General features: G+C 29.3%; 2 protein-coding genes across 2 annotated transcripts; one reads left to right on the forward strand and one right to left on the reverse strand.

The window, feature by feature from the left end:
* The first annotated feature begins 5,230 nt into the window (after positions 1-5,230).
* LOC101219551 (polygalacturonase) lies at positions 5,231-7,417 on the forward strand. Its single transcript, XM_004139012.3, has 4 exons — positions 5,231-5,710; positions 6,138-6,427; positions 6,501-6,729; positions 6,861-7,417. The coding sequence occupies exons 1-4, from the start codon at positions 5,288-5,290 to the stop codon at positions 7,077-7,079; spliced, it is 1,161 nt and encodes a 386-aa protein (XP_004139060.1). The 5' UTR covers positions 5,231-5,287; the 3' UTR covers positions 7,080-7,417.
* A 4,285-nt stretch (positions 7,418-11,702) lies between these two features.
* On the reverse strand, positions 11,703-14,104 carry LOC101219793 (polygalacturonase). Its single transcript, XM_004139013.3, has 4 exons — positions 13,535-14,104; positions 13,151-13,440; positions 12,734-12,962; positions 11,703-12,205 (listed from the first exon to the last, which is right to left on the reverse strand). Exons 1-4 carry the CDS (start codon positions 13,973-13,975, stop codon positions 11,984-11,986), a joined length of 1,182 nt encoding a protein of 393 aa, XP_004139061.1. The 5' UTR covers positions 13,976-14,104; the 3' UTR covers positions 11,703-11,983.
* Positions 14,105-15,084: the final 980 nt, after the last annotated feature.

The following is a 15,084-nucleotide window of genomic DNA, read 5'->3' on the forward strand; positions in this document are numbered from 1 at the left end:
AAAAACTTAGTTCTATTTGTCAAATTTTTTAATAGGAAAATATAATCACTTTTAATTGATATTGTTTAAGAAAACTTGTAATGAATTACAAAAGATAGTGAAACCTATTTTCTCATGTAACAAAATATTGTTTAAGAAAACTTGTAATGAATTACAAAAGATAGTGAAACCTATTTTCTCATGTAACAAAATAACAAAAATAATTTATTAGAGAGAATTTTATAGATTTTATTCTATTTGTAAATAGTTTAATTTTTTTTCTATATTTAGAAAATGTCTCAATTATTTAAGGTTAACTTTTATAAATATAATAAACCGACAAAATATTTATGGTTTGTGTGATAAAATAAAAAAGTTAGATTTTTTTTGTAATACTTCACGTCTTCTTTTCATCTCTTTCTCCTCCTTCTCCTTTTCTTTCTTCTCCACTTCCTTTTTGCGATTTCAAACTGTTATTTGGTTCAAGATCGTGTACCAAATGTAAAAAATTTTAGTAAATTATTTTTCAAACACTTCTTTGTTTGTTTAGATCGAGTGACAAATTTAAAATATCGTGAAAACAAATCTAAATATAAAGAAAAACAGTCAAATTTAAATGATCTTACCAAATAATCTTTAAAAAAACGATAATGTACCAAATATAAACACATTTTTCAAAAAATCTTGAATAAAAAATCTTGAATAAAAAATCGTTGAAATTTGACAACTCAAATTTAAACCATCAATCTAAACAATCTACCAAAAAGTTATTAAAAAATTGTTTAGACTTAGATTTGATCGTTTCCAAATCTAAACGATAGTCTAGAAAAGAATAGTCAAATCTAAATGATTATTTTTCAAATACTAAACGACTATTTTTTAAAAATATATTAGGGGCACTGGATGTCAATTAATGGAAGCATTTTTGAAAATTTTCATCTTGGGTCGGTAGGTTTTTTTCATTTTCGAAAATGTTCTGTACCGTTATATTTTTTTAAAAAAACCCCATTATTTAATCTACATATTATAGACATTTAAAGTTACACTTTTATATGAAAGCTAAATTACACGTTTAGTCTATGGTTTTAAAAAATGGTGACTTATAAATAGCTAAGGCTTTGTTTGATAGTCATTTTATCTTTTTTTTTTTTTTTTTTAATTAAGTCTATTTTCATTTCATGTCATATAGTTATTTTCATAGTTCTTGAATAATCGAATTATTTAAATTAAATTTTAAAAATAAAAAAAGGGTAAAATTAGTATTCAAAAACAAAAAGAAAAACGTTTTATAAACTCTCAATTTTGGTTCTAACATATCACTTTAAAAATTGTCCAACAAAAATATAAACTTTCAAATTTTAAATATAATAAAGGTTAAAAGTATTAAAAATGTATACAAATTAAACGTTTTATATATTAGACAAACAAAGTTGCTTCTCTAACAAACTTACAAATTTCAAATTTTTAGTTAACATAGGTATGTATATATGTGTATATTATATATTATAGTTCTTTAAAACTCTCCCATGATATGTTTAATAAAAACAATAAGTTTTTAACATTCTTACTGTGTAAGATTTTTATTGGATGCCAAAGATTTTTAAGAATCTTTTAGATACAAAAAAAGAAAAGAAAAGAAAAGAAAAGAAAAGAAGATTTAAGAATCTATTATGAGTTTTTGAAGGAATTGATCAAGCTCAGTGTATAGACACAAATCTAAAATTTCATTCACTCAATTTTTATCTATTTATGGATATGCAATTGCTAACTTGAAATATCAAAACACAAATAATAGACCTAAAGGAGTTATTCAATATGGTAATAATAACAAAAAAAAAAAAAAAGGGGGATAGAAACAAGTGGAATAATAGAAAGGTGAACATTAATACATAGTTGGAATTAATATCTAATTGTATCATTTTAGTTATAAATTAATAAATAGTTGTAAGAAGCATATATCTATAATTTTGAGTATTTGATATTATGATTGTCTATACGTATCTAGGAACAAAACTAATCCCGTAAATATAAACTTATTTAATATTTCTTGATTTTACTTTTCTAATCTGATCTTTAAGTACTCACTGAAATTCTATATCAACATTTGAAAGGAAATGAAAAAGATTTAACAATTTTGTAAAGACATGAATGTAGAAGGTGAAGTTTCATAATGTTTGGGTGCATGGGAGGCCTCACCCATTTTTTATACATCATTTTTCACAATTCACATTGAAAAGAGTATCAAAATATTCTAAAAAGAAAAGTGTTTAGATGCCATCAGATCTTTGTACAATGTGTTGAATGCGAAAATTCTTTTTTTCCTTTTCAAAAAGATTTTAATATTCTTTTTTATGTATAGTTGGTTCGACTTTTTAATATCTTAAAAGCAAACAAATAACCAAATCAAATTCATTGATTTTATAAATAAATAATCTAGACCACTGACTTGTATGTTTATGTGTTGTTTTGATTATTACTTTTGGATGGAGCACTTGTGCTATTTTCATACCAGAATTGGGTCTATATAATTTCTTAACTTTGTAGATTAAAGTTATGCATTTTTTTATTGACACTTTTCTCAATATCAAACATAAATGATATAATCATTAGTTCTTTATCTAAATATATAACAAATATACATGCACCATATAATAGAATGAATACTGAATATAATTTATATCAATGGTTAAAGATTTGTTTTCAAATATATACATACACATTCGATTTGGTTTAGTTTAGTTCAAATTTATTTTAAATAATGATCAACCATATCTTTTAGTATTCGATTTTATATAAAAAGGTTGCAATCATACTATTACGAAACATTTGAAATCAAGGATTAAAATATTGATGTAAAAATTAATATTATAATTTCAAGAAAATATTAATAAAGGACTTATATAGTATTAGAATATGACCAAAACGTCGAAGTAAAGGGAATATGATGTGGTTTAGTTACAACCTTGAAATTATCTTACCAACTAATTCAACCTCAAAGCCTTCTAAATACTAAGAGAAAACATAACGTCATAGAAATCGTACCGAACACCAAACATATTCAAAGACATTCTTAATGCGAAAAACTTAACGCGATCAATTCAGCTAAAACTTACATTTTATTAATAACAGACGTTTAGTACAACAATGTAAAGAAACAACTCTTAACCAAAAGTTACATTTAGTAAACTCTTAAATGCTTAGTAGCTTTCTCATCTCGCTGCAAAACCTTCTACTTTCTTCTCTACTTGGCCTAAATGCTTGATCCTAGAAGATTAATTTTGAAAACGTTAGTCGAATGACTCAGTGAGGTTTTATAAAAACCTTTCGCAATACCCTTTTCATAATCATTTTGCAAAAATAATATCAAATCATTTTAAACATACCAACAAATCATTTCATTTCTTATAAACCTTTATTTATACTTAACACATCATTTTCTTTCGCCAAGGATTCTGAATCGTTCTCTACGCTTGGTTTCATTAGCTCGCGTTTAAACTAATGTATCAACAACATTCGAGAACATACAGATTCGTCCTTGTTGCTTAGACCGCTAAGCTTTATATGCTCATTTCAACACATAAGCTAGCTTCTTATCACCATGTTGCCCTTACACCTCATGGTGGCCTAATTAACTCTTTACGTGCACATAAAAGTTAACATCATTTCAAAGAAACAACTAATGGTTTGAAACATTTTATTGTATTGAAATCATAATCATCAAATCAAGCTTTAATATTATAAATCAAGCTTGAAACCATAACTTTTCATAGAAATCTATTTGAAACATTTTTATTTGAATTCTTCTTCCAAATGAATAAAGAAAAATCATAATAAAATTTGTATCATAAATTTGTTTGAGAGAAAAACACTCACAAAACTTTACTAAAGAAGTTATTCTTCTTCTTGCAAGCCTCTTCTCACGTAGCTAAACCAGAAGTACTTCAACATTTCAACAAAACTCCCGTCATCCCTTCCTTAGTTACCCAAATCCTCTTATTTATAAAACCCTTAAACCAACTTAATCATGCATAAACTCTTCTTAGTTCGTCAGCTCCTGCTTAAAACTTTACACGTGTAAATTTAATATTCAACCTAATCATCCTTAAATCCTTAATCTTATACATTAATCTCTGTCAAATCATATTTGACATTTCTTTGTTAGACCTTACTTCTCGCCTAACCCAAACTGCAAATAACTTCAACCACTTAACATTTTTCTCGAATAACCTTATCGCGTGGTTATATTTTTACTATAAGAAACCTTCCACACAAACTAACCAACTTTTACTCGCATAGAACTTTTATCGCGAACTTAAACTCCAAGGCTTCCTCGCAGACTTCTTCTCCGCAAAACACTTAGTTCTTTTCGCGAAAACCACCCAAAATGTCTAGTCTAACACTTTGTCAAAACTTTCACTTCTTAACTTACTTGAAAGATTTTTCTCTCTTATCACACAACTTCTTTCTCGAACTACCCATTTAATCGTAAAAACTTATACTCAACCATAAAATTTTTTATCGTTTAATTCTTTCTGCAAATTTATTCAAACGCCAACTTCTTAATATTTTAGCCGAATTTTACTTCCTTACTCAATTTAGAAATGGATTGAATCAAAAGTTTAGAGTTATAATTATAATAAACCATATAGTTTCACCGTAATGATAGATCAAATTACAAACTTAGAAGTATAATTGTTACAAATGCTATAGTTCAAGGTAGTTTATGTCATTTTACCGTTTTCTTTTTCGAACTCGATGTAGTACATGTAAAGCTTTTAAAGGTCAAGAATTTAACATCATTCAAACTCTTTATCATGAGTGCTTGATTATTATTTTTTATTTTTCCTTTCGAGTTGTTTACCCTTCAAAATATATATTATATATATTATTTTATTTTGAAAGACCCTAGACTCCAAATCATTTTTGACATAATGAGAAGAAATTAAGGCACACATTGCGTAAGGGTTCAACTTTTTTTTTCGTCCAAAAGAAAAAAGGAAAGGAAAGGAAAGGAAAGAAAGAAAGAAAACATGTGAGGCCATATTGGTCATTTCATTTGCCCACATTCAGTGATTAAAGCCATAAATAAAGAAAACTCCTTTTCAATCAATCCTCAATTTTCAAAGATTTTCTTTTAATAAAAAAGCATAAAAGAAAACATCCTCAATCCTTTTAGTCTTTAGACGTAAATTTTCCAACAAAGGAGTCAGTTATATTTCTCCCCCTTTGTAGTCTATATAAACCCCTCCAAACCCATCCAATTTCCCCACCACAACCCATATTCTCAACTCTTTCCTCTCACTTTATTATGGCTTTTCACAAAACCTTATTCTTTCCTTTTCTCTTCCTCACTTTGGCCTCAGCTTCCACCTTTAACGTAGTCGATTTCGGTGCAAAACCAAACGTCCAAACCGACTCATCGCAGGCGTTCGAGGCAGCATGGGCCAGTGCTTGTCGTGCAAGAACAGCCGTATCCATTTATGTTCCAAAAGGGAGATTCTATGTGGCAAGTCTAGCATTTGAAGGGCCTTGCAACAATAACGATATCACTATACGAATTGATGGGACGCTTTTGGCTCCTTCAAACTATGGTGTCATTGCAAATTCAGGAAATTGGATCACTTTTAGACGTGTAGATGGTGTTACTCTGTTTGGTGGTGTTCTTGATGCCCAAGGATCTGGATTGTGGGCTTGCAAGAATTCCAAAAGCTCTTGCCCCCCCGGAGCCACGGTAAATTAAATTTGTTAAAATATTATTTAATCTCCAATTTTAATCATGTACTTTTAATTTAGCCTCTCAAAATTATATTTTATCAAAATTTTCTAAATAATAGTAAAACTATATATATACTTTATACATAAACAAATTTGATTATTAGACCAATATACAATATTGGGCATGGTGTTATAAATTTTGAAAATATATCCACATATTGCAATTTTTTTAATATAAAAATTATTATTATTATTTGGTTTATTTGAACAATGAAAAAGACTTTGAGCAGCCACTAGTGGACTAATTAAATTGAACCATTTTTATTTTAGCCAATACTTTTTTTTACGTAAGTTACCATTTTTATTTATTTCCTTCCACGGAGATTTTCTTTCTAATTATAAAAAATTGTCAAATATTTAATTTTGTTCCCCTTTTGGTGCAGTCGTTGGAATTTTCCAATTCAAAGAACATAATGGTTAGCGGCTTAACGTCACTGAATAGTCAAATGTTCCACATAGTAATTAATGGTTGTCAAAATGTGAAAGCACAAGGACTGAAGGTATCAGCTGCTGGTAATAGCCCGAACACCGATGGTATTCACGTAGCATTATCCTCAACGGTTACTATCCTCAACTCCATAATTGGCACGGGCGACGATTGCATTTCAATAGGTCCTGGCACGTCGAACTTGTGGATTGAAAATGTTGCTTGTGGACCTGGACATGGAATCAGGTACTTAATTTAAAAAATGTAATAAAAATTTTAACCTTGATAATTGAAGATATGACTTTTATTTGGTTATCAGCATTGGGAGTCTAGGAAGAGAAGTGCAAGAAGATGGTGTTGAGAATGTAACAGTTAAATCTGCTACATTCACTAACACTCAAAATGGGGTCAGAATTAAAACATGGGGAAAGCCAAGCAATGGATTTGCAAGAAGCGTTATTTTTCAAGACATTGTAATGGTTAATGTGGAAAATCCTATCATAATTGATCAAAATTATTGCCCTGACAACAAAGGTTGTCCTGGACAGGTCAGTATCGATTTCCCTTTCTAAAAAAATTTAATTTTCAATGCATGTTTATGCAATCAGTTTAGTTATCTAATCACAACTTTTTTTTATAGAATATTCTGTATCTTATTTATTCTTTTTTGTATAATTAGGACTCTGGAGTTAAAATCAGTGATGTGACATATCGAAACATCCACGGAACATCAGCGACGCAAGTTGCGATGAAATTTGATTGTAGCTCGAAATTTCCATGCAGTGACATAACGCTGGAGGATGTGAAGTTGAGTTGCAAGAATGAAGCAGCTGAAGCTTCATGTAGTCATGCTGAAGGAAGTGCTGCTGGTTTAGTTCAACCATCAAGTTGTTTGTAGACAGATCTTAGAACTATATAATATATAATATATAATCTTATAATTATATTATAAGGTTCTCTAGGGTTAGGGACATGTTATCTGTCTTAATATAGATAAGAATTGAAGTTCCAAGGTTGAGGTTATGGTACTAGCGACCCACTATGGGACGTGTTCGTCTCCAGAGTCAACATCGAGTTTTCTTGATGTTTGTATAATTAGTTTAGCACTTTGATCAGCATTAGTTAATCTACAAGTGGCGAACAGTTATAGTGCTATTGTGAAGGTTGATGATTTGATCTTTACACTTAGTAATTTTAATGCATTGAAATACAAAGCTGTATGATGTCCAATTTTCATGCATCTATGTCAAACCCCAACACAATCTATGCACAGCACACAAATTAAATCTTTGACAATGACGATATTGATATTGATGTTGAAATTGTTAAAATGGCTTTTATCATGTAAAATAAAAAAGTTCAATGCACGTCTTTAATATTTCAAAATTAATTATTTAATATAATTTTAAACTTTTAAAGACAATTATGATACGAACAAAATTAATTCAAATGATTAAAAAAATGTTTCATAATGGTTTTGAAGTAAAAAACAAAATTTCAACTATTTTAAAACAAACCTGCTCAAATTAGACGTAGCCACAGTGAAATTGTGAAAAAAAGTATTTCTAGAAATCATTTTTTAGTATAACAAATAATATATAGATGGAGTATTAAACTTTTATCTTGATAGGAAGAAATGTTATGTCAAAATATCGAATCTCAATTTAACCTAGTTCTGTCATTTATTATTGAATATGCATTGATCATCCCATAATGGAGGGTGTATATATTAAGGAGATTAATTAGTTCATTAAGCATCGTATAAATCAAGGTTTGACTCTTTTAAATGAAAAACACATTCTCATTCTCAATTATATTTCTTTGTTAGTTTACAAAGTTTTAAAAATATTTGAATTATACAATAATTGAAGAACATTTTTAATTTGCAAGTCAAATTAAACTTTGAATACAAAATACATGCAATGGATTTAGTTAGAAGCAAGATAAACCAATGAAACTTGTGTGTATTCCTTTTTATTCAAACTAAAATGGATTAGAAAACAAGAGAAAGATTGTGCATGCAATATGCATAATAACGTGGTCAATATTTCAATATATATTATAATGCATCCAATTTTTAGGAGATGCCACTGGAAGGTCCCCTTAGTTTATACCCATCGTCTATGCTTATATTTTCTCATAACGTCGCTTCCATTTTATCGGTATTGGAGCCAAACATGAATTAAGCAAAACTTTGTTTTGGAAAAAACCATAAATCAAACTAATTGGCTTTATAGGGATAGATCCAAACTAATATTCAATAAGAAAAAAAAAAAAAAAACAAAGGATTTTAACTCATATGGCCTAATTTACGATATGATTTTACAATCTAAACACAAATTGATCATATTTTACACAAATGTACTAAATGTGTCACAATATTATACAAAAATAGGCCTAATTTACATATATGTCCATTAGGTAGTTTTTTCAATTAATATACATATTATATTAATATAGAAAATGGGAGGAAATCGTGCAACATTAAAATAGGAAACTTCTTTTACCGTTCTCTCACTTTTCGTATTCAACGAAAAGCTTGCCATTTCGACAGTCAAGGAAGTGATTCGAGTTTTTGGTCTTCTGCCGTGAAATTGAAGCGTTTAAGTGATTTCGACGGTGAATATTTTTCGACCAGTTCATTTGTTTTCCGACGGCTGAAAGATACAAGGTTAGGTTGTATATATTCTATACATAGATTGCATTTGGTATCTTACATATATTAAAGATTTTAGTCTGAATAGGAAACAGAATCAAAAATTTGATTTTGCATGTGTTATATCCTAGGGTTTATTGAGGTATCAGATTGAAGATGAAGTTTTTTAGGAACGTCGCATTAGGGTTTTTCATATGGATATTGTGAATTTTAGGGATGAACTGAAATTTTGAGTTTGATTTTTTTAACTTACTGAAATGTAAATGATATTTGGTGCTGTAGATAATCTTTATCTGTAATGTATAACTATAACTTAAGAGTTCATGGGTTCTTTACATGTTCTCATAATATACTAAATACATGTACATCACCTTAATTTATGCTTTTTAAATTTTTTTTTTTAGTATTTTAAATAACAATACCATTAAAAATATTTAAAAATATACCAAAATGTTAATGTCTTTTGATGATTTACTAAAATAGATACTGATTGGCTATCAATGTCTATAGTTGATAGTGACCGACAATGATATATATATCTATTACGGTTTATTACTGGTAGACAATAAAATTTTTCCATATATGTAATTAATTTGTCTCATTTTACTATATTTGATAACATCATATCTCTTCACCACCTACCCAACCAAACAATTAGAATCCAAAACACAAGTAAATTTCAAGCTAAGTCAAAATTTAGTTACATTTGGATAGGGCCTTGTCTATGGATCTGCCTTGTCCATGGATCTGCATCTCAAAACGACGAGTTGGTTTCATGTTTCTTTGATTTCTCTAACCCTCTCTATTCCTTCCTCAATCTACTAAGAAAAATATAAGTAAAATATTAAAGGTTATGTAATTCTTTAATATGTAGCCTTTATCTTCTTTTACGTTCATTTGTTGTACATCTAATTTATCTTTTTTATTTAACCTTCAATTTTTTTTCTTTGTTAATTAATCTACTTCTTCTCTATGTTGTTTCTTTTTAGTTCCTTTTATAATCTTGCTTTTCTGGAAAAGAAATAATGTATGCATGTGTAGTTAAATACGTCATTAGGCAGTGGATAAGTAAGTAATATTATTCTTGTTTTACTATTATTTTATAAAACATTTTTAAAGTGATCTCAAAACCAAATTGTCATTTTGAAAGTTGAGTTTTTTTCATATACGAATTCTTGTAATAATGTATTTCAGTCGAAGCTAGAAAAAGAACTCATTCATTTATCTCTTATGGAAGAATGATTTCTAAGACATGCTTGAATAGTTTTGAGAAAAAAATTTCCCTCCGTTGAATTTTATGGGTTATTGAGTCAAATAACATCCATTTTATTTATTTATTTTCATGGCAAAGCTTCGAGTCAAAGACAAAAGTTGGATCACATTACAGAGTCATGTGAGAAAGTAAATAATTTTTAAGAATAAATATGACATATCAAAATGATACTCCAATCGCAAACGTATGTGCATATATGTTGATATCATGTATAACATTTACATTTTTGTTTCATTTGTTGCAGTAGTGTTTGTTTTTGCTTCATTTGTTGTGGTAGTGCTTGTTTATTCTAGTCTTCTATTTTGTAATTTTACAGTTTGTTGTGGTGGATATTGTTTATTTTTGTCCTCCAATATTTTTATATTTTGTTGTGGTATATTTTTTCATCTATTACCAAAAGGCTAAATCATATGACGGATTTGAGAAATTTGAAGAATAAAGAGACAAAAGTAAGACGTTATTTCAAATATTTATTATTAAGATTTAAAATATGGTCATGGTTTTTTGAAAAGATAATATGGTATGCTAACACCTTTGTAGAGACAACTCCCTAAATCAATTCTAGTTTTTGTTTTTTTATTAAATTTTTTTCTTTATTTTTGTGTCCAATCACAATGCACAAAGGTACTTATCTGAATTATTAGGACGTCGACCTCTCTCCATCTTCTAAGGTATGTGCAATGCTTTATGTTTTTTAATATCATATAATTAACTCAATTTTGGTCTATATCGGTTAAATTGAGCTTTGGGACTCAAAATGCATGATATTTTTTTTGAACCTTTGCAAGCTTGTAGCTAGCAGGAACTAACTGGAAATTGGATTCATTGTGGTAACATAGGGTTGGTTTGTAATCAAACAATAACTAAAAATAAATTAGTGCAAAAGTAAAATGCAAGGAAATAAAATGAGTGAGAGTAGGTAGTTTTGGAAGATTCGATAAAAGAAAATAGGCTCAAGGATAGGAACTATAATGAGGTTGATTATTATATATATCACAGGATAATTCTCAAGTTTAGTAAGTTGTAATTGATACTTTCTGTCGTTCTTGTATAGAGAGAATGTGTACAATTGCATAGTTGTGTATTTCGCAATGATTGCTTGTATGCTGTTTGATGGTCATTTAAATATGGGCTTACTTACACACATACTTGTATGCTCACCCCCACTAGATTTTGTATGTGTCGTTGAATGAGCAACGCTGCCTTAGTATTGCTAAAATAGGGAGCTGGAGAAAGATTGACCATTAGCTATGTTTTGTTATTTTGTCTCTCTTTAGTATATTTTGATCATGGGGGAGATTTTGACTTGAATTTATAAGCATTTTTACTTTTTATCTTGAATAAGCTTTTCATGTTGAAATATCTCAGCTTGCTTTCTTGAGTATTTGTTATTTTTTATTGATTAGTTTTCTATTAGATTCCACGTTAGATTGATCCTAACCAAGCTATAAAAAATTTATGTAGTTTTATAAGAGTCATAGAAACTACATTCAAACAAACAAACGTTCGAATTTGAGTTGGAAATATCTTCAACATTAAAATAAAGAGATTACTTAATCGAGCACTTAGATTTACTAAATTTGATTTGATTTAAAAATTCAAACATCAAACTAATGAATGCTTGACATTAAAATTGATTGTAAATGAATCTAATTTTAATTTAGATGTTTTGAAAGTATATAAAACATAAAAAAGGAAAAACGATAAAATACATAGATGATATAGAACTCATGTAGTTTTAAAGCTTTGGTTAAAATAAATATAATGAGAAATTGATTCTAACACCTTACGTTTTTTCAATTCTAGATATGAAATTACATTCACTGTCCAATACTAATATTGTTGAACATATATAAAATGAATTATATATTTCCTATACTAAGCAATTAGAAGGTTGAACTAGACCCAAGGTAGTTCCTGTTGCATATTCACACCATGCTTGGGCAATTTGATCCTTGAATATCAACTTTACATCTTCCAATCTTATTTGGTTGCATGGCCTTGCAGGGCTACACTCGAAGTTTATACCTACTTCGGTAGCTGATGTTCCACGGATGTCTTTATATGTTACATTACTAATCTTCACTCCAGAAGCCTAATATATTCATTATGTATCATTGTTATGACAATTTAAAATAATAACATAATAGAAGATTTGTTCTAATTATGGTAAACAACTAGTTTTGAAGTTATGTGGTAAAAGTAATTACTATGGACGCGTTTTTAATGTTTTAGAACAATCATGAATGGTAACTTTTAAGCCTAAAATAAGTTAAATTACAAATTTTAATTAGTTTATCAAGTACTGAGTTCTATGTTCTTTATACTTTCAAATTGGAAGATGAATAGTTAATTAGTTTTATTATTTTGTGCAAGTATATATTAGATCTCTTAAAAATTCACTATACACATAAATATAAGAGGTTAATATTTAGATGGGACCCATGCATTATTTGAGTCTATCACTCACATCAACAAAAAAAAATTAACAAAAGAAATAAAAGAAATTCACTTGAAAAATTATCTATGACTGAACAAATTGATGAAATGCACGAGTTTAAATTTCTTTTTATATATATGGTTTGAACATATGTAGGAATGGAATAAATGTAGAAATGGTTACCTGATTGGGACAGCCTTGGTTATGTGGACAGTAATTTTGATCAATGATGAGAGGGTTGGTGACATTGTCTAAAACAATGTGTTGAAAAAGAATGTTCTTTGCAGACCCATTGCTTGGCCTTCCCCAAGATTTAATCCTCACTCCATTCATTGTTCCCTTGAAATGAGCTGTTTTTAATGTCACATTTTTCACTCCAGCCTCTTCCCACCACTTCCCCAAACTCCCAATGCTACAACACAAATTTCACATTCCCACTCACTTTGTCATTGTTAGTGTGAATATCATATTAACACCGGTACGATTTGATTCACATACAATTTAGAACTTGTAAGACTACCTATTGAATTTCGAGTTTAGTGGATTATTATGAGATATGCTCGTTTGAGTAATTTTTTTGGTCATTTATCCCTAGCTTACCTGATTCCATGTCCAGGTCCACATGCAAGTCTTTCCATCCATAAGTGGGAAGTTCCGGGGCCAATTGAGATGCAGTCGTCCCCGGTGCTAATGTTTGAATTGAGAATGGCGACATTCGATGATCTCTCCACATGAATGCCATCAGTATTGGGGCTATTGCTAGCAGCTAAGACTTTCACTCCTTGAATCTTCACGTCTTGACAGTCATACACAACAATGTGATACATTTGGCTGTTAACTGAAGATAATCCATTGATCAGTATGTTCTGTGAATCTGAAACTTCCAATGTCTGGAAATTAGAAAACAAACAAACAACATTGATTATTATTAATGATAGAGAAAACCCAGAAAAGGAATATTCAAATTTTATTTAAATTGCATACCGTTGCGCCAAGAGAGCAAGTGTTGATCCCTGAGTTTTTGCAAGCCCACAAGGTAGTTCCTTGGCCATCAAGAACACCCCCATAAATGGAAAGTCCATTTATATGTGAGAAAGAAATCCAGGTTCTTGATTTGGCCAGAACCGTAAAATCCGAAGAAGCCACAAGTGTGCCATCGATGAGAAAGGTGATAGAATTGTTGTTACAAGGTCCGATAAAGTTACCACTTTGAACGTAGAATCTTCCTTTGGGCACATAAACAGTAGACGCAACTTTAGAGGCGCATGCACGAGCCCATGCAGATTGCAACGCATGAGAAGCGTCAGTCTTACAATCCGGCTTGGCTCCAAGATTGACGATATCAAACGTCAATCCACCGGTAGCAGCAGCCAAGGCGTGGCTCTTTAACAGAAGTTCAAGGAAAATTATAACAACAACCGCCATTTCAAACCTTAAAAATCAACAAAGGGGATAGTTTTTTTGCCAAAGTATGGGAAAAATAAAAAGGGCTGTGAAGGCATATTTATAAACTCATAACAAAACATAAAATACTTGCATGTTGGCCAATTTACAACTACTTTCTCAGTCCCAACTTAGTTTAAGCATTTGTAGGAAAATATATATATATATATATATATATAATAACTAAGTGCTATATTTGGTAGACTACCAGTGATACAGTATATGTCAATGATTGACTCTAAAAGTTTGGATATCTCAATTTTGCTATTATTTTGCCAAAAAAAAAAAAAATACGTGGGTGTAGCCTAGGTTATAAATATCTTTATTAATTCACCAATTATCTAATTAATAGTTGCTTGGGCAAGAAATTTTAACTTTTGACAAAAGAAAAGGTTAGATCATTATTTTATTACCATGAGATAAATGAATGAGTTACTACACCTAATTATTGTGCTATATTTATCAATAATTTTGGTTTGTAACTGTTACTTAAATAAATCCTAGTCTACACTAACAAGACAACAAAAATAAAATTTAAAAATATAGAAAAGAAGTTAATTTGATATACATGACAAACTACAATGGGATATTTTGGTGGAGATGCAGAAAGTATCAAAAAAATTTTAGAACCACATAGTAGGGAGAATTTCCATACTACCTAAGTTTCATTGTACACCATGAATATGATAGTAGTAATATTTAAGAATAATGTGTAATTGATAAAAGAAATTGAATGTGTTAGATTATAAATGTGTGTTAGAATATCAAGTATATATATCTTGAATAAATAGTGGTGTAAGTGCTTTTTCATGAAAGTAGTTAGAATTTTGAGTTTAAAAATGGTTAGACATTGACCAAAATATGGCTCTACTTAAGATAGAAGAGGTAAATTTGAAGTAACGTTGGGAAATGTAATTGAGATGATGATGAGGAGTGTGGGACAATGATGGGAAGTATAATTGGCCAAGGAAATGAATTTACCAAATAGAAAACTCCTTTTTAGGAAGGAAACATAATTTCACGTCTCTCCCACCTAATTAACCCTCTTTTGGGCTAACACATCTCTTCTTTTGTTGTGTATCACTCATTAC

This window comes from Cucumis sativus, chromosome 1 (genome assembly GCF_000004075.3).
Source record: "Cucumis sativus cultivar 9930 chromosome 1, Cucumber_9930_V3, whole genome shotgun sequence".
Taxonomy (NCBI): domain Eukaryota; kingdom Viridiplantae; phylum Streptophyta; class Magnoliopsida; order Cucurbitales; family Cucurbitaceae; genus Cucumis; species Cucumis sativus.

Coding starts and splice junctions, on each gene's coding strand:
- LOC101219551 (XM_004139012.3), top strand. CDS start 5,288: ATGGCTTTTCACAAAACCTTATTCTTTCCTTTTCTCTTCCTCACTTTG. Junction 5,711..6,137: donor CTTGCCCCCCCGGAGCCACG/GTAAATTAAATT, acceptor CTTTTGGTGCAG/TCGTTGGAATTTTCCAATTC. Junction 6,730..6,860: donor ACAAAGGTTGTCCTGGACAG/GTCAGTATCGAT, acceptor TTGTATAATTAG/GACTCTGGAGTTAAAATCAG.
- LOC101219793 (XM_004139013.3), bottom strand. CDS start 13,975: ATGGCGGTTGTTGTTATAATTTTCCTTGAACTTCTGTTAAAGAGCCAC. Junction 13,441..13,534: donor CTTGCTCTCTTGGCGCAACG/GTATGCAATTTA, acceptor TCTAATTTCCAG/ACATTGGAAGTTTCAGATTC. Junction 12,206..12,733: donor ACCAAGGCTGTCCCAATCAG/GTAACCATTTCT, acceptor TGAATATATTAG/GCTTCTGGAGTGAAGATTAG.